Genomic DNA, 22,571 nt, shown 5'->3' with positions numbered 1-22,571 from the left:
TTTGTCTCTTTGTGTGACTGGACTTTCTAACAGGTTGGTGGTGAATATCAATCAGGATTGAACACTGAATTCCAAACTCCACTGGCACTTCAGTCAGGAGTAAGTCAAGAGGAAGACAAGAAAGAGGTATGTAGTGATAATGGCTTTTGGACATCAGTGTTTCTACTTTAATAGTATATGTGAGATTGGAAACAATTTGTTGTGTCCTAACACATTAAGAGCTAGTACTACAAATTCCATAGATAAAGGCACAAAAGTTACTTGACTCATTTTAATATGTTGAACTTCTCTTCTAAGCTTCTAGGATTTAGGGTACCTTGATGTGAAATCAGAGAGGTGATCCTAGTGAGTTTCTTCAGTTAGTGTATATTTGCCATAATAGCTAATTTAAGGAAGAGTTTTAATTTGTGACTTCCTTTTTTTCCTTTTCAATCTAAAGTTAGTTTAAATGAACAGTTTTTAACACTGGCCATGCACCAGAATCAGACATGGAGCTTTTTTCCAAATACAAATGCCAGGACCCAAAGCAGATAAACTGAATCAGTATCTTAGGTAGGTTTGGGGCATCTTTGTTTTAAGAAAACACCACAGATGATTGTGATGTATCCTCAATATTGAGAACTGTTATTATAGTTTTAATAATTTTTACCAAAAAGACACAAGCTACTCTAAGGACAAAAACATGTCTGTGTGTATACTAGTGCTCTTTGAGTAGCTTGTGCCCTTAAAAAGAGAATATATAAATTTGGAAGTATGAACAGATCACACACAGGGTAGTAGCATTTGCTTTTTTTTTTTTTATTATTATTTATTTATTTATTTTTGGCTGCGTTGTGTCTTTGTTGCTGCGCGCAGGCTTTCTCTAGCTGTGGCGAGCAGGGGCTACTCTTCCTTGCGGTGCACGGGCTTCTCATTGCGGTGGCTTCTCTTGTTGTGGAGCACGGGCTCTAGGCACGTGGGCTTCAGTAGTTGTGGCACGTGGGCTTCAGCAGTTGTGGCATGTGGGCTCAGTAGTTGTGGCACACGGGCTTAGTTGCTCTGCGGCATGTGGGATCTTCCCGGACCAGGGCTCGAACCCATGTACCCTGCATTGGCAGGCAGATTCTTAACCACTGTGCCACCAGGGAAGCCCCAGCATTTGCTTTTATTATACTTGTTCCCTTTAAAAGTATGATGCTCTGATATTCCTCAATCTTCCCTCCTCCCCACCATATTAGGCTAGGCTTAGAGTGTGCTTTTGTAGTGTGGTTTTAATTTTGAAAAGTTAAAGTGACGTTGTTCTGTTATAAAATACCTCTTACATTCTTTCTTTGGCTCTGCTTCTGTGGTACTTACTACTTGGGAACACAGAGTAAATATAGTATGTATCTTATCATATTAAATATAATCATTTCCTCAGGTGCTATTGACAACTGACCATGCTAAGGGCAAACTAAATTAGTACTTCTTTTTCTGATTTGTCTGTTACATCTAATAGCTATGTGCTTGAAAATATAAATCTCTTGCTATATGTGATATTATCCTGAGTCACCATAAACAGAAGGAAATTAAGGACTTAATTCCCTGTGACTTTTGTATCATATAGTTTTCTTGTCTATGGCACAAGGATATTTTCCTTTCTTGGAAAGTCCTATGAGAGCGGAATCTTAACAATTTTAACTTCTTTTCTTTAGCGTCAAAAGCAGTACCTGAGATATAGACGACTCTTCATGGATATTGAAAGAGAACAAGTGAAAGAACAACAAAGGCAAAAAGAACAAAGGAAGAAAATTGAAAAGTAGGTTCTTTGATCCTCATTGTGAGCCTTAAATTACCAATTAAGATGATTTTGGAAGCTAGGTTTTAGAAATAATCAAGCAGTGGTTTTACCTTCTTATCCATAGTGCAAACAACTATTTTTGATCTGGGTCGTAGTATTAAAAGATGGTTAAGAGCTATGTTTTTTTAATAGACTTTTTTTTGGGAATAGTTTTAGATTCATAGCAAAATTAAGCAGAAAGTACAAAAAGTTCCCATTTACTCCCTGCCCCTACACATGGACTGATTCCTCCACTATCAATATCCTGTACCACAGTGATACATTTGTTACAACTCATAAACCTACATTGACATATCATAATCTATATTTTACATTAGGCTTCACTCTCAGTGTTGTACATTATTATAGGTTTTGAAAAATGTATAAGGACATGTATCTACAAATGTAGTATCATACAGAATAGTTTTATTGCCCTAAAAATGCTCTGTGCTCTGTGTATTCATCTCTCCCTTCCCCCAGCCTATGGCAACCACTGATCTTGTTACTGACTCCATTGTTTTGCTATTGGGTTGGCCAAAAGGTTCGTTTGGTTTTTCTGTAAGATGGCTCTAGTAGCACTTAGTTGTCTTTAACTTCATTCAAAACAAGTTTGTTAGATTGTATGTGACAGCTGTCATATCAGCGTGCATTTAAAAAAAGACTTATGAAAATTGGTGAATTTTTGTGTAGCCATTTTAATATTGAAGATGGAAGAAAAAACCCAACATTTTTGGCATATTATGCTTTATTACTTCAAGAAAGGTAAATACGCAACCGAAATGCAAAAGAAGATTTGTGCAGTATATAGAGAAGGTGCTGTGACTGATTGAACATGTCAAAAGTGGTCTGCAAAGTTTTGTGCTGTAGATTTCTCACTGGGTGTTGCTCCACGGTCAGGTAGACCTGATTTGATTTGAGTCCTCTCCCTCTTTTTCTTGAGGAGTCTGGCTAAAGGCTTATCAATTTTGTTTATCTTCTCAAAGAAGACCAGTTGAAGTTGATAGCGATCAAATAGAGACATTAATTGAGAATAATCAACATTATACCACACGGGAGATAGCCGACATACTCAAAATATCCAAATCAAGTGCTGAAAATCATTTGCACCAGCTTGGTTATGTTAATCGCTTTGATGTTTGGGTTCCACATAAGTTAAGCGAAGAAAACCTTCTGGACCGTATTTCCGCATGCGATTCTCTACTTAAACGTAATGAAAACGTTCCATTTTGAAAACAAATTGTGAGGGGTGATGAAAGTGGATACTGTACACTAATGTGGAACGGAAGGAAGAGATTGTGGGGCAAGCGAAATGAACCACCACCAACCACACCAAAGGCCAGTCTTCATCCAAAGAAGGTGATGTTGTATATGTGGTGGGATTGGAAAGGAGTCCACTATTATGAGCTTCTTCTGGAAAACCAAACGATTAATTCCAACAAGTACTGCTCCCAGTTAGACCAACTGAAAGCAGCACTCAATGAAAAGCATCCAGAATTAGTCAACAGAAAACGCATAATCTTCCATCAGGATAATGCAAGACTGCATGTTTCTTTGATGACCAGGCAAAAACTATTACAGCTTGGCTGGGAACTTCTGATTCACCTGCCACATTCACCAGACACTGCACCTTTGGATTTCCGTTTATTTTGGTCTTTATAAAATTCTCTTAATGGAAAAAATTTCAATTCCCTGGAAGCTGTAAAAGGCACCTGGAACAGTTCTTTGCTCAAAAAGATAAAAAGTTTTGGGAAGATGGAATTATGAAGTTGCCTGAAAAATGGCAGAAGGTAGTGGAACAAAAGGGTGAATATGTTGTTCAATAAACTTCTTGGTGAAAATGAAAAAATGTGTCTTTTATTTTTACTTAAAAACCAAAGGCACTTTTGGCCAACCCAATATTTTCAGAATATCATATAGCTGGAATCATACAGTATGTAGCCTGTTCAGATTGACTTTTTCCTCTTAGTATTATGCATTTAAGATTCCTCAAATTCCTTTCCATGGTTTGATAATTCATTTCTTTTTAGTGCTGAATAATATTCTAAAATCTGGATGTACTACAGTTTATTTATCCATGCACCTACTGAAGGATATCTTGGTTTCTTCCAAGATTTGGCAGTTACAAATAAAGCTACTATAAGCATCCATGTACAGGTTTTGTGTGGGCATAAATTTTCAACTCCTTTGGGTAAATATTGAGGAGTACATTTGCTGGATTGTATGGTAAGAGGATGTTCATTTTTCTAAGAAACTATCAAACTTTCTTCCAAAATGACTGTACCACTTTGCAATCAGTCAGCAATAAATGAGAGTTCCTGTTGCTCCACATCCTTGTCAGCATTTGATGCTGTCGGCGTTTTGGATTTTGGCCATTGTAATAGGAGTGTGTGGTGTCTCGTTGTTTTAAATTGCATTTCCCTGATGACATATGATGAGGAGCATCTTTTCATATGCTTACTAGCCATCTGTATATCATCTTTGGTGAAGTGTCTGTTCAGGTCTTTTTGCATCTACATTCATCAGTGATATTGGTCTGTAATTTTTTTTTTTTTGTAGTATCTTTGTCTGGTTTTGGTATCAGGGTGATGGTGGCCTTGTAGAATGAGTTTGGGAGTGTTCCTTCCTCTGCAGTTTTTTGGAAGAGTTTGAGAAAGATGGGTGTTAGCTCTTCTCTAAATGTTTGATAGAATTCACCTGTGAAGCCATCTGGTCCTGGACTTCTGTTTGTTGGAAGATTTTATATCACAGTTTCCATTTCATTACTTGTGACTGGTCTGTTCATATTTTCTATTTCTTCCTGGTTCAGTCTTGGAAATTTATACCTTTCTAAGAATTTGTCCATTTCTTCCAGGTTGTCCATTTTGTTGGCATACAGTTGCTTGTAGTAGTCTCTTAGGATGCTTTGTATTTCTGCAGTGTCCATTGTAACTTCTCCTTTTTCATGTCTAATTTTATTGATTTGAGTCCTCTCCCTCTTTTTCTTGAGGAGTCTGGCTAAAGGCTTATCAATTTTGTTTATCTTCTCAAAGAACCAGCTTTTAGTTTTATTGATCTTTGCTATTGTTTTCTTTGTTTCTATTTCATTTATTTCTGCTCTGATCTTGATGATTTCTTTTCTTCTGCTAACTTTGGATTTTGTTTTTTCTTCTTTCTCTAGTTCCTTTAGGTGTAAGGTTAGATTGTTTATTTGAGATTTTTCTTGTTTCTTGAGGTAGGATTGTAGTGCTATAAACTTCCCTCTTAGAACTGCTTTTGCTGCATCTCATAGGTTTTGGGTCATCGTGTTTTCATTGTCATTTGTCTCTAGGTTTTTTTGATTTCCTCTTTGATTTCTTCAGTGATCTCGGTTATTTAGTAATGTATTGTTTAGCCTCTATGTGTTTGTGTTTTTTACGTTTTTTTCCCTGTAATTGATTTCTAATCTCATAGCTTCATGGTCAGAAAAGATGCTTGATATGATTTCAATTTTCTTAAATTTACTGAGGCTTGATTTGTGACCCAAGATGTGGTCTATCCTGGAGAATGTTCTGTGTGCACTTTAATTCTTCTAGGTGTTTGTTCTTTAATTCTTCTAGTTCTTTGTTAAACATTTCTTGCATCTCCTCGATCTTTGTTTGCCTCCATTCTTTTTCCGAGGTCCTGGATCATCTTCACTATCATTATTCTGAGTTCTTTTTCTGGAAGGTTGCCTATCTCCACTTCATTTAATTGTTTTTCTGGGGTTTTATCTTGTTCCTTCATCTGTTACATAGCCCTCTGCCTTTTCATTTTGTCTGTCTTTCTGTGAATGTGGTTTTCTTTCCACAGGCTGCAGAATTGTAGTTCTTCTTGCTTCTGCTCAAGTGTCTTGATTGGATAAAAGTGATGAACGCTGCACTCTCTGCCTAGCAGAGAAAAGGGTAAACTCTTTCTGGTCATAGATAACATAATTTGGAGCCTATAAAAAATTTTAAAACAATATTATTCAGTTAAAATTTTCTAGGCATGTCAAGAGATAGGACCAGATAACCACAAGTTAACAGAAGCAGGCTCACAGATGCCACAGATACTGGTGTTATCAGGCAAGGACTTTAAAACACATGATTAATATTTTTAAGTAAATAGAGGAAAAGACGGAGAAAATAGATGAAAATATGGAGAATTTCACCAGAGAACTGGAATCTTTAAAATAGAATAAAATAGAAAGTCTGAAATTTAAAAAATAGGATCTTAAAATATGCACTCCATGCACAATGAGATACCACTTCATACTCACTAGAATAGCTTAAACAGACAAACAAACAAACAAAACCCAACTTAACAGTACCAAATAGTGGCAAGGGTGTAGATTAACTGTAACTCATGTATTTAAAGTGAAAGAGGAGAAGAGCACAGCTACTTTAGAAAACTGTTTAGTATTTTTATATAGTTAAATGTACACCTACGCTATGACCCAGCTGCTTTACTGCTAGATATTTCCTTAAGAAAAATGAAAACATTCATAAAAACACCGAACGGAGACAATATATTTTCAAGTGTTCATGGCGTTTACCAAAGTTGATCACATCCTGGGTTATCTTCTAGAGTATGTTCTCTATAGCAATATTAAGCTATAAATTAGTAAGAAGTACATTTTCAAAGATAAAATTATAGTGGAAATTAGGAAGTGCTTTGAAGGGAATAAGAATGAAAATAAAACATATCAAAACTTCTCAGATGCAGCTAAAGCAGTGCTTAGAGGGAACATTGCAGCCTCAACTGAAATTATCAGAAAAAGTGAAAAGGCTGAAAAATCGACATTATAATTTGCTATCCTAAGAAGCTAGGAAACAATAGCAAATCCAACCGGAAGAAAGAAATCAGAAAGAATAGAAATCAATGAAATAGAAAACAAATGTACAATGAAGAAAATCAGCAAAGCCGAAAATTTAGTTTTGCTGAGGACATATCTCTTTTACTAATCAGTGAAACGAAATGAGAGAAGACATCATTTACCAGTATTAGGAATGAAAAAGGAGCCATTACTACAGAGCCTAGAAACATTAAATGTTCATAAGAGGACATTATGAACAACTTTACACTAAGAAATTTGATCACTTTGTTGAAATAGACAAACTCCTGTAAAAATAAAAAACTGAAAATGGATGCAAGAAGGAATAGAAATCTGAGTAAACCCATATCACATAAAGGAATTAAATCACTTACTGAAAAAAAAAAATCTTACCTAAAAGAAAAATTCAAGTTTAGGTCCAGGCTCAGATGTCTTCATTAGGGGATCCCAAATATTTAAGGGAAAAAAATAACACCAGGGTTTACATAAACTATTCTAGAGAATGGAAAACAGAGAATACTTCCCAAATAATTGTAGAGGCCAGCGTAATCTTAGTACCAGCCTGACAAGGACATTACCAGAAATCAACACTTACAGACTAATTTCTCTCATGAGCATAAATGTAAATATTCCAAGTAAAATAAGAAGACCCAGTGGCCGATGAAGGGCACTGCTGCAGGCCCCTGTCCTTGGGGCTTCTGCCTGAGCCTGTGCCTCCTTCCCCAGGGCAGCTTCTTAACCACCCCTGAACTGCTCCCAAGCTATGGACTCAATGGAAACAAAGCTTTTTGCAAAAACAATGATGATGAACAAAATGACTAAAGTAAACACTCCAAGATGTTTAAGAATTGTCTTTTGAGCTTCCCTGGTGGTGCAGTGGTTGAGAATCCACCTGCCAATGCAGGGGACATGGGTCCGAGCCCTGGTCCAGGAAGATCCCACATGCCACTGAGCAACTAAGCCCATGTGCCACAACTACTGAGCCTGTGCTCTAGAGCCCGCAAGCCACAACTACTGAGCCCGCGTCCCATGACTATTGAAGCCCATGCGCCTAGAGCCCGAGCTCCGCAACAAGAGAAGCCACCGCAATGAGAAGCCTGTGCACCACAACAAAGAGTAGCCCCCGCTCGCCACAACTAGAGAAAAACCTGCACGCAGCAATGAAGACCCAACGCAGCCAAAAATAAATAAATACATAAATTAAAAAAAAAAAAAGAATTGTCTTTCACTGGTGGAAGTAAATCATTTTTTTCTATTCTTTCTGCATTTCAATTTTTTATCTTTAGCATATTTGACTTTGGGAGCCTAAGCAATATCTACATTGTAAGGGACCCCTTGCTGAATATCTTGTTTGTTTTGCTATAGAGAGTACAAAGACTTGTGAAATTTTTATGTGGCAGTCCACTGGTGAGAATAGTTTTCCTGTGAGGTGTTTAATAGTTCCTTTGGTATGTTTTTATTCTCACATTTTTTTTCCCCTTTGAGATATGTTATAATACTCTTGTCCTAAAAGCAACTTGACAAAAACTGCTGCAGTAAAAAAGTGTGTGTGTATGTGTATTTTGGATTGGGGTTAGAAGAGAGAGGCTTGGAAGAATCCTCATGAGGTTGTCTAGGGTATCCTTTAGGCAGAATTCTATTTAAATATTTCAAGGATCTTTTCTATTCTTAATATTCTTTAGGATTGTAGTTATATTGATATAATCTCCCAAATAACAATTTCAGAACATAAGGACATTGGCTCTCGGACGTTCATTCTTATATCTAGGCCAGATTTGTCTTACTATAACCTAGTTATTTTGCCATAATTATGATCTGATCTACATCAAAAAAAATCTCAGTTCTGTGGTGCCCATATATAAGCGTTTTTACAGACTCATCAGGCAAAAGACAGAATGGAAATTTCAGTTCATTTAACTGAAGCCAGGACATCCCTGCTGTGGGTATTTTATGTCTACCTTAAATCTTCTTATGACATCCCTACCACATGGCATAGTCGGTGGGGAATTCTTCTTTAGCTATACTGCTGACCTTCTTTGAAAGCTTTTCTGCTTAAGGCTTTTGTTTTATTGCCATTTTCTCACCAGATAATCTTTTTCTTGTTGGATTTATACTCTTGACCCCAGAAAAAATATGAAGGTCTCTGTCTTACAGATGGTATCAGAACATTAAATCTGTTGTTATTGACAGTTTGCAAGTAATTAAAATTTATTTTTTGCTTTTTCCTTGTTGAAGAAACTAAATCATGTATGCCTTCTTTGCATGGGGGTTATATGTTTTAACTTAAAGACAGAAGCCATTTTAGCAACATTCTAAAGTAAACATATACCTGCTTTCTGAACCTGGATTGATAATAACCACTTTACCTCACCCAGTTGTTTTAAGAATCAAATGATATATTTTCATTCATTCACTTAGCAGCTACTTATTGAGCATCTTTTAATTGGTAGACATGATGCTAGATTTAAGAGGTGCAAAAAATGGAAGACATGATCCCACCCTTCAAGGATCTTACTAGATAGATTTCACTGACTAATGGGGAGGCAGATAAATGAATAGGTAATCATAATACCATATATTAAGTATTACAAGACAGTATAGCAAGTGATTAAGAACATGGGGATACATGTGTTGAAGTCCCAGTTCTGCTGCCTACCAGCTCTGTGACTTTGGGAAAGTTACCTTCTGTAAGCCCCAGTTTCTTCTCTATAAAACAGGGATAATAATGATATATACCTTAGAAAGTTGCTGTGAGGATTAAATGAGGTAACATAGTAAATGAGCTTAGTATAGAATCTGGCAGGTAGTATATGCTCAATAAATGTTAGTTGCCAAATATTTAAGGGAAAAAATAATACCAAGTTTTATATAAGATATTCCAGAGAATGGAAAACAGGGAATACTTCCCAGATAATTATAGAAGACGGTATAACCTTAATACCAACCTGTCATGGGTATTACAAGAAAGCAATGTTACAGACTAATTTCTTTCATCAACATAAATGTAAAAAATCAAGTAAAATATCAGTAAAATAAAATCTTTCTTCTTATGTCATTAGAAGGAAAAAATTACAAGAATGTCTGAGAGCACGGAGACTGTGTTTCGAACTCAAGTGTGAAAAAGGCCCCCCATGGGGCAGAGCTGTTCAATCACAAAAAAAAGAGAGAAGTCAGTCCCCCAGGAAGCCTCGCTGGGATATAAATTGCCCAGGGCCAGGACATGCGCCAAGGCTGCTGCTGCTGGTGCTGGGTCCATTTTCTCGAGGACAGGGAAGGCTTCCTGGGCTGAGTTGTGAAGGGTTAGAAGAAGTAGTATGAGACAAAATTGGAATTGGATTGGGGAAAAGAGTAGATGGGAATTCTAGGCAAAAAGAATAGCATTGTAAAAGCAGTAACTCATGAAAGAATAGGACACTTCTGAGTTGGATGTGATTGGAGCTAAAGGAATGGCAAGAAGTAAACCTTCAAAATGAGGAAAGATCATAAAGAACTTTGTATGTCATGAGAAGGAATTTGGATTTTATCCTGAAAACAGCCATTTAGAGGCATTGTGAGGAATAGATAAAATGGCTAAGACTAGATGTTAGGGTATTATTGAAGTAATATACTTATACAGAAGATGAAAGGTGAAATTAATTTTTTAAAGGTTACTAAATATTAAGCCCTTACTGCATGTTAAATGCTTTACATAGATTATTGTATCATTTAATTGATATACAGTCCTGCAGGGTAGTGGCGGCCACCATTCATTGAGTGTTTACAATATGCCAGACATACTGTTGGGTGTTTTAGAGGCATTAGCTCATTTGCCTACTTCAATAACCGTATGAGGTAAATTTTATTATTCTTTTTATTTTACAGATGAGAAAATGAGCCCCAGAGAGGTTAAGTAATTTGCCTAAGATTAAGATCACACTTAGCAATGGCAGAACTGGGATTCAATCCCAGATTTATTTGACTCCATCACCTAAGCACTTTGAAGTCTGTAACTTCAATAAGTTATAAGCCAGGGCCAGGAAGGCAGCGAGGAGGAGGCAGTTTTAAGAGCAAAAGAGGTAGAATTAATAAAATATTGTCAGAGGAGAATTCAAGGATAAGTCCCAGGTTTATGGCTTAGGCCACCAGGTAAATGGGGTGCTATGAAACATTTTCCAGGAAGGAGGTGGAGGTGGAGAGGATAAGTTTAGTTTGGGGGCATATTGGATTTGAAGTTCTTAAAGGAAATCCAAGTAGAGTGTCCAGTAGGAAATATTAAGTTATTTTTAGTAATGATTTGAGAAATCACTAAGGAAGAATACTATCAGAATCAAGAAACAGAGAGACAGAGAAAAAAAGTTGAACAGAAAAACAGGATCAGCAGGCAAAGATTTAGACTGTGCTAGATGAGACCTTAATCACGTTGTACCAAAGAGGAAGATTTCTGTCATCTCCTTGAGAAGTTATTTTTCTAACAGAGCACCTCTTTTTCTTTTTGAATATTATTTTATTGTATTTTTTTATACAGCAGGTTCTTATTAGTTATCTATTTTATACTTTTTAGTGTATATATGTCAATCCCAATCTCCCAGTTCATCCCATCACCACCACCTAACAGAGCACCTCTTTTAACTCCTGAAATAAATCTATTTCTTATTCTTGGATGCAGAATTCTTTTTATTTGATAGTGTTAGTGTTGGCAAATTTCTGTGATTGGTCAAGAAGTATGAATCCATAGAGCCAAAAAGATAGCCCTCGATTTTAGTTCTAGGTCTCTATCTTGGTTTAACTTTGTAAAGGATTAGTGGTGTGACTTTATATGGAAGATAGCTAACAAGAGTTTTTGAGTTGTTGTTGTAATTATAAGAATATATTTTTAATGCAGTTTGCCTGTGATATCACTTTCTTTTCAGGATTCTCTTCAAAATGTAAATATTGACATCTACTTGTTGTTTAGTTATGCAAACACCCAGTGTAGCAAGTTTACAAATCAATTTGCAGTGTTTTGTATTCTTACTCTCTTTTACTGAAAGTCTGACACTGGTTTTAGAATACCTTTTAGCATAACCAGAGAACCAGTATAATTGTATTCACGTCAGTGCCCTGGGAAAAACCGATATGTTGACATGTTGATTTCCAACCTAGTTTAGTTTCTATTGTGTGTCAGCTAAAAGGTATATTTATGCAAGAAGCTTTAAAGACATCCGAGAAGAATAAACTTGTTTATAGAATAATTGTTTATATCAACTTTTTTAGTTGGTTTTTGCCATTTTTTATTTTTATGATCCTTTCTGAAACTACTGTATGGCAGTAGCTCTTAACCTGAGAATCTGACCAAAGCTGCGGATTCTTTTCCCAGATAAATACCTTTGAGACACTCAAGTGGAATGTCAAATTGGCAGGTAGTTAAGTAGGTTTGAATCTCAGAGGAATGGTCTATGCTGGAACTGTAGCTTAATGAGTTACAGGTGGTAGGGGGTGGTAACTGAAGCAGATGGTATGCGTAAAGTCACCTGGGAAGAAGGCATAGTGTAAGATATGGAGAATGCCTAGATGTAGTGTATTTCTGCTTATGTACTATGACTTTTTGGAGAGCCCCAAGCTATTTTAATGTCTAAGATATTTTGCTCCCTTGAATCAATTTTTGCTGCCTTAGGTACAATGTTGCCCCTGTTGAGAATGTAAATGCTAGATGGATTAACCTGTAGGCCACCACTGACCTTAGACTTGTTTTGGTGGAGTGATTGATGGGTCTTAGTAAGCCATATTGGCGTGGGAGAGGAGATCAGGAAATAGAGAGAGAAAGCTAGACAACCCTTAAGATGTTTGACTGTGAGGAGAGGAGTAGCTATGGGGGAGAAGGGGGAAAGGGCTGATTCCATCATTTCTAGTAATTGTCCTGTTACCAACATTTGAGAAACAATGCTGACGTGTTTCCTTAGCTCTTAGTTTACTGGTATAGAGAATAAATGGTATAGAGAATTATACCAGTAACTAAGCTGTTCTGTTGTAATTCACTTGGCTCCATTTGTTTCACTATTGAAAACCTCACTTTAATTTCTTATCTACAGAAAAATCTTTTCACATTCGCCTTTTTCACAAGCTAAGGAGTTATTGAACTAATCAAATATGAATGTCCTAAAAACATTTACTTTTTTTACTGGCTCTCTTTGGAATAAGATCTTTATATAAGACGATCTTTAGCCAAGGGCACCTATGATCTTAGGCTTATCTTTAAACTTTTGTACTCTTTTAATCTCTTCCTTTTATTCTCTTATTTCATGCATTATATTTTAAGAGAGCACAGCGACGTGTATTTTAAAGTCAATTTTGGGGAATTCCCTGGTGGTCCAGTGGTTAGGACTCCAAGCTTCCACTGCAGGGGGCACAGGTTCAATCCCTGTTCGGGGGAACTAAGAGCTCTCATAGTTTGCGGCACAGCCAAAAAAAAAAAAAAAAAAAACGTCAATTGTGAAGAGTTATGTGTCTTGTGGCTCTTCTCCACATTACCTTTCTCACATTCCTCGTACACAACCTTATATGCCTTTAAATCTTGATCCTTGCTAGTTATAAAAACATTATCTCTCTGCCCAAGTGGCAATAGTGAGATTTCTTACCTCCGCCCTCTTACAACTTTATATTGCACTTGAGTTTGAATCATACCATAAAAGCTATATTTATGTTCTATACTCTTTGAGGAATACTCAACTTAGACTTACAGTTGTAGCTCAAGAAAGAACAGCAAGTGTGGCAGAACAGTTATAAGAAAATCCTTGTTCAAAGTGGCCTTGTCACTCTGCTAGAGGTGGCCAGAGATTAGCTGTCATAATCTGGATAGACTTAGTTGCACATACAATACAAGTTTCTTGTGCTTTTCCAGTGCCTGATGTTTCAGCCTTTATAGGACAGCTTCCTGGGTTTTAGTATATACCTGTGTTAATCTAAGTAAAAGGAAGCCCATAATTCCCCTGGAGCAAATAACCTGCTACAAATGGATAGAAGCCCAGAATTTTCAGCAGTTCATGCTTTATTGAAGAGGTGTGAGTATGAATTGACCTCACACTACTGTTCAGAAAACAATAGCTCATTTGTTTCAAAGTAATTTTTAGCAACTGACATTATCAGAATATATTTATAAGTTCTAGCCTTGAAGTAATTATATTTCTTAACAAAAGCTCTTAAATTAGGTTTTCTGACAATTTTCTCACTGAGCAACTCATTTCCTCTCTGCAAGTAGGTGTTTTTTTTTGAATAAACATAATTGATATTCAATAAACTACACATATAAAAGTGTAAACTTTGATGTTTTCTCTCACACACACACACACACACAATGACTATCATAGTCAAGATAGTGAACATATCTATCATCCTCAAAAGTTTCCTCATGCCCTAGGTAGCACCTCTTTCCTGCCCTCCCCACCTTTTTCCCCAGGCAACCACTGGTTTGCTTTGTGTCACTATAGATTAGTTTGCATTTTCTGGAGTCATACAACATGTACTCTTGGGCCCAGCTCCTTTTATTCAGAGTAATTATTTTGTCCTTGTTGTTATGATACCAAGAGTTTATTCCTTTTTGTTACTGGATAGTATTCCATTGTATGGATATACCACAATTTGTTTATCCATTCATAGTTTGATGGACATTTGAGTTGTTTCCAGTTTTTGGCTATTACAAATAAAGCTGCAGTGAACATTCATGTGCAAGTCTTTGGAAATACGTTACCTTTTGTCTTGGGTGAATACCTGAGAGTGGACTGGATCATCATGGTAGGTATATATTTCATTTTTTAAAGAAACTGTCAAAAGGCTTTCCGAAGTAGTTGTACCACTTTATATTACCACCAGCAAGAGTAATATAACTTGTAAGAGTTCAAGTTCCCTTACATCATCACCAACACTTGGTATGGTCAATCTTTTTCATTTTAGCCATTTGAATAGGTATGTAGTGGCATCTCATTGTGGTTTTAGTTTACATTTCCTGAATGACTAAATATGTTGTACTTTTGGCATCATATTTAAGATATCATTGCCTAACCCAAGGTCACAAAAATTTTCTTTTTTGTTTTCTTCTAGAAAGATTATCATTGTAGGTTTTACATTTAGGTCTGCAATCCAGTTTGAGTTAATTTTCACATATAGTTTGAAGTTTATTTTTTTGTATGTGGATATCCATTTGCTGAAAAGTTATTCTTTCTCCACTGCATTGCTTTTGTGCATTTGTCAAAAATCAGTTGTCCAGCAAACAATAAAAGAGAAGATTGATGTTGGACTTCATCAAAGTTAAAAACCATCAAGAAAGTGAAAAAACAACTACAGAATGGGAGAAATTATTTGCAAATCATATATCTGATGAGAGACTTGTAGTCAGAATATATAAAAGAACTCTTACAACTCAATAATAAAAAGATAACCCAATTAAAAGGTAGACAAAGGATTTAACTAGACATTTCTCCTAGGAAAATATATAAATGGCTAATAAGCACTTGAAAAGATACGCAACATCATTAGTTATTGGGAAGTGCAAATCAAAACCACAGTGAGATACCACTTCACACACATAAGAATTGCTCTAATAAAAAAGACAAATTATAACAAGTGCTGATGAGGATGTCTAAAATTTAGAAGTCCCATACATTGTTGGTGGGGAATGTAAAATGGTACAATCACTTTGGAAAACAGTTTAGCAATTTCTCAAAAGGTTAAACATAGAGTTACCATATGACTCAGCAATTCCATTCTTGGGTGTATACCCAAGAGAACTAAAAATGTACGTCCACACACAAACTTACACAAATGTTCATAGCAGCATTATTCAAAATAGCCAGGAAGTGGAAGCATCCCAAATGTCCATAAACTGATGAATAGATAAATAAAATATATAGATACAGATAATATCTATACAGTAGAATATCAGCAACAAAAAGGAATGAAGTACCAGTACATGCTACAACATGGACTTATGCCAAGTGAAAGAAGCCAGTCATGAAAGGCTGCATATTGTATGATCCCATTTATATGAAATGTCAAGAACAGACAATCTATAGAGACAGAAAAATTAGTGTTTGCCTAGGGCTAAGTGGGAGTGGGTGGAAGGTGACTGTTAATGAGTACAAGGTTTCTTTTGGGGATGATGAAAATGTTCTCAAATTACATTATGGTCATGTGAACTTTATGGTATGCAAATAATATCTCAGTAAAGACGTTAAAAAAAATGAGCTGTCCTTATATGTGTGGGTTTATTTCTGGACTTTCTTTCCTGTTTTACTGATCTATTTGTCTATCTTTATGCTAATACCATGCTGTTCTGATTGGTATAGTTTTATAATAATGCTTGAAATCAGGTAGTGTTAGCCCTCCAGTTTATTTTTCCCCAGAGTCGCCATGGCTATTTTAGGCCATTTGCATTTCCATATGAATTTTAAAATGTTTGTCAATTTCTACCAAAGAACCTTCTTGGATTTTGAGTGGGATTGTGTTGAATCTATAGATAATTTGGGGAGAATTGACATCTTAATGATATTGAGTCTTCCAACCCAGGAACATTTATTTAGCTCTCCTTTAATTTTTCTCAGTTATAGTTTTCAGTGTATAGGTCTTTCACATTTTTTGTCAGGTCTATCCTGAAGTATTTCATATTTTTGAAGCTATTGTAAATGGTATTTTTAAAATTTTTCAGTTGCTGATTTTGTTGTTGTCATTGCTAGTATATGGAAATATACAGTTGATTTTTGGGTATGGAGCTTTGTACTCACTTATTAATTCATTGGATTTTTTTACATGGTAATCATGTCATCTTTAAACAAAAACGGTTTTACTTCTTCCTTTAAATCTGGATGTCTTTTATTTCTCTGTCTTGCCTGATTTCACTGGCTAGAACCTCCAGAATGTTGAATAGAAGTGATGAGAGTGGACAATCCTGATTTTAGAGAGAAAGCATTTAGTCTTTCACCATCAAGTATGATGTTAGCTATAGTTTTTTCTTAGGTTCCCTTCTCTTCCTAGTTGGTTGAGAATCTTTATCTGGAATGGATGTTGGATTTTGTCAATTTTTTTCTTCCTCTCTAGCGAGATGATCATAGGTTTTCTTTTCTAGTTTGCTAATATGGTGAATAACATTGTTTGATTTTCGAATGTTAAATCAGTCCTGCATTCCTGGGGTTACACCCCACTTGGTAATAATGTATTATCCTTTTAATGTATTGTTTGAGGGACTTCCCTGATGGTGCAGTGGTTAAGAATCCACCTGCCAAGGCAGGGGACATGGGTTCCACCCCTGGTCTGGGAAGATCCCACATGCCGCGGAACAACTAAGCCCGCGAGCCACAACTACTGAGCCCACACACCACAACTACTGAAGCCCGCGTGCCTAGAGCCCGTGCTCCTAGAGCCCATGCTCCGCAACAAGAGAAGCCACCACAATGAGAAGCCTGAGCACCACAACGAAGAGTAGCCTCCGCTTGCGGCAACTAGAGAAAGCCCGCTTGCGGCGACTAGAGAAAGCCCGCGCGCAGCAACAAAGACCCAACGCAGCCAGAAATAAATAAATAAATAAATTTATAATGTATTGTTTGGTAAGATTTGCTAAAAATTTTGTTTAGAATTTACATCTATGTTCTAGGAGATATTGGCTTTTACTTTTCTTGTAATATCTTTGACAGGTTTTGTTTTCAGGGAAATGCTAGCCTCATAGAATGAGCTGGGGAGTATTTGGGAGGAAGAGTTTATGTAGAATTGGCATTATTTCTTCCCTAACTGTTTGGTAGAATTTGCCAGTGACTGTCCCTGTTTCTGGACTTTTCACTGTGGAAATGTTCTTAACAACAGTTTCAACATTGATAGTAGAAATAGGGGTATTCAGGTTATTTTTTTCTTGATGAGGCTTTAGTAGTTTGTTTCAACAAATTTGTCATTTCATCTAGGTTGTCTAATTTATTGGCATAAAATTATTCTTATTATTCTCCTATTATCCTTTTAATATCTGTAGAATCTGTAGTAGTTTCATTTCTCTTATTTTTTATCTTAAAAATTGTATCTTCTCTCTCTCTTTTTTTTTCATGATTAGATAAGCTCAAGATTTATCAGTTTTATTGATCTTCTCAAAGTCCTAGTGTTTGGTTTCATTAATTTTTTTAATTCTGTTTTCTAATTCATTGATTTCTGCTTCAATCTTTGTTATTTCTTTTCTTCTGCTTACTTTAGATTTAATTTCCTCCTCTTTTTTAAGTTTCTTAAGGTAGAAGATTAGGACATTTACTTGATACCTTCCTTCTTTTCTCAAATAGGCATTTAGTGCTATAAATATCATACTAAATACTCTTTAGCCACATTCAATAAATTCATTTTCATTTGGTTCAAAATACCTTCTAATTTCCCCTTTTTTCTTCTTTGGTCATAGGTTATTTAGCAGTGTGTTATTTAATTTCCAAGTATTTGGAGATCTTTCAAGGATCTTTCTGTTATTGATTTCTAATTTAATTCTATTGTACTATGTATGTCTTGAAGTCTTTTGAATTTACTGACACTTGTTTTATGGCCCAGAATATGATTTATCTTTGTAAATGTTCTAAGTCCAATAACCTTATAATAGAAGAATGTGTATTCTCTTGTTCTATAAATGTGTATTCTGCTATTCTATAAATGTTGTGGAGTGTTCTATAAATGTCCATTAGGTCAAATTGGTTGATGATGTTGATCAAGTCCATATCTTTGCCATTTTTATGCCTAGTTATTCTATCAATAATTGAGAGAGGGTATTAAAAATCTCTGCCTGTAACTATGGATTTATTGTATCTCCTTGAAGTTCCATCAGTCTTTGTTTCATGTATTTTGAAGCTCTTTTATTAGATACATAACTGTTTGGGATTGTTAGGTCTTCTCAATTAATTGACTCCATAATTATGAAGTGATCTTTATCTCTGATATTTTGTTTGCTCTGAAATGTACATTGTCTGATACTAATATACCTACTCCAACCTTCTTTTAACTAGTGCTAGCATATCTTTTGTATTTCTTGTATTTTTAATCTATTTGTTTCTTTATATTTAAAGTGCATTTCTTGTCAGCAGCATGTAGTTGGGTTGTGACTTTTTGTCAAATCTGACAATCTCTTCCTTTTAATTGGGGTGTTTAGATCATTTACTTTTAATGTGATTTTTGGTAGGGTTTGATATAAGTGTATTATCTTGCTATTTGTCCCATCTGTTCTTTGTCCTCTTTTTCTCTTTTTATGCCTTCTTTTGAATTACTTTTATATTTTTATATCTATTACATCTCCTTTGATGGCATGTTAACTATGACATTTTTGTTATTTTATTGGTTGTTCTAGGATTTATGTCATACATCTCTAACTTTTCACAGTGTACCTTCAAATGATATTATACTACTTCACATATAGTATAAAAATCTTAATATAAGAATCTTAAAGTAATGTTCTTCCATTTCTCTCTTCCCAACCTTTATGCTATTGTCATACATTTTACTTTTATATATAAAATACATTGTTATTTTTGTTAAAGCAGTCTATTATTATTTAAAGAGATTTAACTAATAAGAAAAATCTTATATATATTACCTAAAGTATCACTTTGCTCATGTCTGAAAGACAACCTTTAACATTTCTTTTAGTTGTGGATACACAGGCATACCTCGTTTTATTGCACTATGTTTTATTGCACTTTGCAGATATTGCATTTTTTACAAATTGAAGGTATGTGGCAACCCTGTGTTGAGCAGTTCTACTGGTGCCATTTTGCCAATAGCATGAGTTTTTAATTAAGGCATGTACATTGTGTTATTGCACACTTAAAAGACTACAGTGTAGTGTAAACAGAACTTTTATATGCACTGGGAAACCAAAAAATTCATGTGACTTGCTTTATTGCAATATTCCCTTTATTACAGTGGTCTGGAACCAAACCTGCAGTATCTCTGGGTTATGCCTGTACTAGGGATGAATTCTTTCAGTTTTTGTATGTCTAAAAACAACTTTGTTTCATTTTTCCCCCTCCATTTGTTCATTTATATATTTATGTGACATGTCTTTTTTTTTTTTTGGTGGTATAAAACACATAATGTAAAATTTACCATTGTAACCATTTTCAAGTGTACAGTTCAGTAGTGTTAATAAATAAACATATTCATATTGCTGTGACTGTGGTATGAGGTGATACCTCACTGAGATTTTGGTTTGCATTTTCCTAAAGATTAGTGATATTGAGCATCTTTTCATGTTTGTTGGTCATTTATAGATCATCTTTGGAGAAATGTCTATTCAAGTCCTTTACCCATTTTTAATTGGATTAACTGCTTTTTTGTGTTCCTTTTAATTTTTTGGATTTTTCCCCTGTGGTTTATTTTGGATAATTTCTATCATTATGCTTTCAGATTTCGTTCTGCAGCATTTAATCTGCTGGTAATCCCATCCAGTGTATTTTTTTAATAAAGAATTTATTTTTATAGAGCAGTTTAGATTCACAGCAAATTTGAGAGGAAGGTAGAGCAATTTCCCATATGTACTCCCTGTCCCCTGACATTCAGAGCCTCCCCCATTATCAACATCCCCCCGCCCGGTGTGGTACATTTGTTAACAAGTGATAAGCCTACATTGACACATCATTATCACCCAAAGTTTATAGTTTACATTAGGGATCACTCTTGGTGTTGTACATTTATGGGTTTGGGCAAATGTGTAATGACATGTATCCATCATTATAGTATCACACAGAATAGTTTTACTACTCTAAAAGTCCTTTATGCTCTGCCTTTTCACCCTGCTTTCCCTCCCTCCAACCCCAGCTTCTGGCAACCACTGATCTTTCACTTTCTCCATTGTTTTACTATTTCCAGAATGTCATATGGTTGGAATCATACAGTGTGTAGCTTTTTGAGATTGGCTTCTTTCACTTAGTAATATGCATTTATGTGCAATGTCTCTTCATGGCTTGATAGCTCATTTCTTTTTAGTACTGAATAATATTTCATTGTCTGGATGTACAACAGTTTATATATCCATTCACTTACTGAAGGACATCTTGGTTTCTTCCAAGATTTGGCAATTATAAGTAAAGCTACTTTAGGGCTTCCCTGGTGGCGCAGTGGTTAAGAATCTTCCTGCCAATGCAAGGGACACAGGTTCGAGCCCTGGCCGGGGAATATCCCACATGCCGCGGAGCCACTAAGCCTGTGTGCCACAACTACTGAGCCTGAGCTCTAGAGCCTGCAAGCCACAGCTACTGAGCCCATGTGCCACAACTACTGAAGCCTGCGCACCTAGAGCCCGTGCTCTGCAACAGGAGAAGCCACGACAATGAGAAGCCCGCACACCGCAACGAAGAGCAGCCCCTGCTCACTGCAAGTAGAGAAAGCCCGCGTGCAGCAACAAAGACCCAACGCAGCCAAAAATAAATAAATAAATAAGTAAATAAAATAAATAAAGCTACTTTAATCATCCATGTGCAGGTTTTGCGTGGGTATAAGTTTTCAACTCCTTTGAGTAAATACCAAGGAGTATGATTGCTGGATTATATGGTATTGGATTTTGTCAAATGCTTTTTCTGTATCTATTTATAGGATCTTGTGATTTTTCTTATTTAGCTTATTGACGTGATCTATTACATTAATTGATTTTTTTCATGTTGAACCAGGCTTGCTTTCTTGGCATAAATTCCACTTGGTTGTGGAATGTAATATATGTACACCATTGGATTTGACTTGCTAATATTTTTGAGGATTTCTGCCTCTTGTTCATGAGAGATATTAGTTGTAGTTTTCTTGTAATATCTTTGTCAGGTTTTGGTATTAGAGTAATGCTGACCTCATAGAATGAGTTAAGAAATATTCTTTCTGTTTCTGCCCACTGAAAGAGATTGAAGAGATTTGGTATAATTTCTTCCTTAATTGTTTGGTGAACCCATCTGGACCTAGTGCTTTCTGTTTTGGAAGGTCACCTATTATTAATTCCATTTCTTTAATATATAAGCTTATTCTCAAATGTATTTTTCATCTCAGAAATTGTAGTTTTCATCTCAAGAAGTTGATTTCAGCCTTTTTTATGTCTAAACTTTTTGAACATATAGGATATAGTTGTACTATCTGTTTTAATGTCCTTCTGTGCTAATTCTAATTACTGTCCATTCTAGGTTGATTTTGATTGATTGATTATTCTCTTCATTATGAGTTGTATTTTCCTGCCTCTTTGCATCTTATCTTTGATTAGATGTCCAACATTGTGAATTTACCTTGTTGATTACTGGATATCTTTGTATTCTTATAAATTTTCCTGAGCTTTGTTTTGGGATGCAGTTAAGTTACTTTGGGGCTTTGCTTTTACAATGTTGGGTGTGTCTGGAGCAGTGCTCAGTCTAGGACTAATCATTATTTCCCACTACTGAGGTAAAATCTTTCTGAAAACTTTACCCAATGTCCTGTGCATTATGAGTTTTTCAAGTCTTGACTGGTGGGAACAGGCTCTATTCTGTGCTCTGTGTGAGCACAGGACACTGTTCCCTGTTATTCTTTCGGATGGTTCTGTCCCTGGCCCCAAATCATTTCCTCACATACATGCACAGTGCTCTGCTGTGTATTAGAAGGAGACCCTCTGCAGATCTCTAAGGTCCTCTCTGAGCAGCTCTCTCTCCCTGGTTTTCTGTCTTAGGAGCTCTAGTTGCTTTTGTGTCCCTGGACTTTGAGCTTCATCTCCTCAACTCAGGGAGTCTCCCAGGCTCCACCTCAACTCCCTGTGCTGCTGCCTTGAAACTTTTGAGGCAGTAAGCTTGGGCACTTGTAGGGCTCACTTCATTTGTTTTCCATCTGTCAAGGATCACTGTCTTTTGTTGCCTAATATCTAGTGTCTTGAAAACCATTGTTTTCTTGTATTTGGTCTGGTTGATTTCTGGGTTGATTTGTTTATTTATCTATTTGGTTGTTTAAGGTGGAAGGGCAAGCCCAGTCCCTATTACTCCGTTTTAGCCAAAAGCAGAAGCCCTG

The 22,571-nt window shown here is 35.9% G+C and overlaps 1 protein-coding gene and 1 long non-coding RNA gene across 7 annotated transcripts in view; one reads left to right on the top strand and one right to left on the bottom strand.

The window, feature by feature from the left end:
• LOC309667469 overlaps positions 1–22,571 on the bottom strand; it is a 76,832-nt gene that overhangs the window by 35,449 nt on the left and 18,812 nt on the right. The gene's annotated exons all lie outside the window — the stretch shown is intronic.
• CCDC15 (coiled-coil domain containing 15) overlaps positions 1–22,571 on the top strand; it is a 53,704-nt gene that overhangs the window by 28,327 nt on the left and 2,806 nt on the right. For 4 of the 6 annotated variants that reach the window (XM_082475867.1, XM_082475865.1, XM_082475868.1 and 1 more), the window contains 2 exons: positions 34–126; positions 1,674–1,777. In XM_082475867.1, the coding sequence (XP_082331993.1) occupies positions 34–126; positions 1,674–1,777 (197 nt within the window). The remainder of the gene's footprint in view (positions 1–33; positions 127–1,673; positions 1,778–22,571) is intronic. The other 2 variants (XM_082475869.1, XM_082475866.1) reach the window with 1 other exon arrangement.

This window comes from Balaenoptera physalus (genome assembly GCF_965194825.1).
Source record: "Balaenoptera physalus genome assembly, chromosome: 10".
NCBI lineage: Eukaryota > Metazoa > Chordata > Mammalia > Artiodactyla > Balaenopteridae > Balaenoptera > Balaenoptera physalus.
Note: the sequence above shows the minus strand (reverse complement) of the source record. Positions and strands in the feature narration are given on the sequence as shown.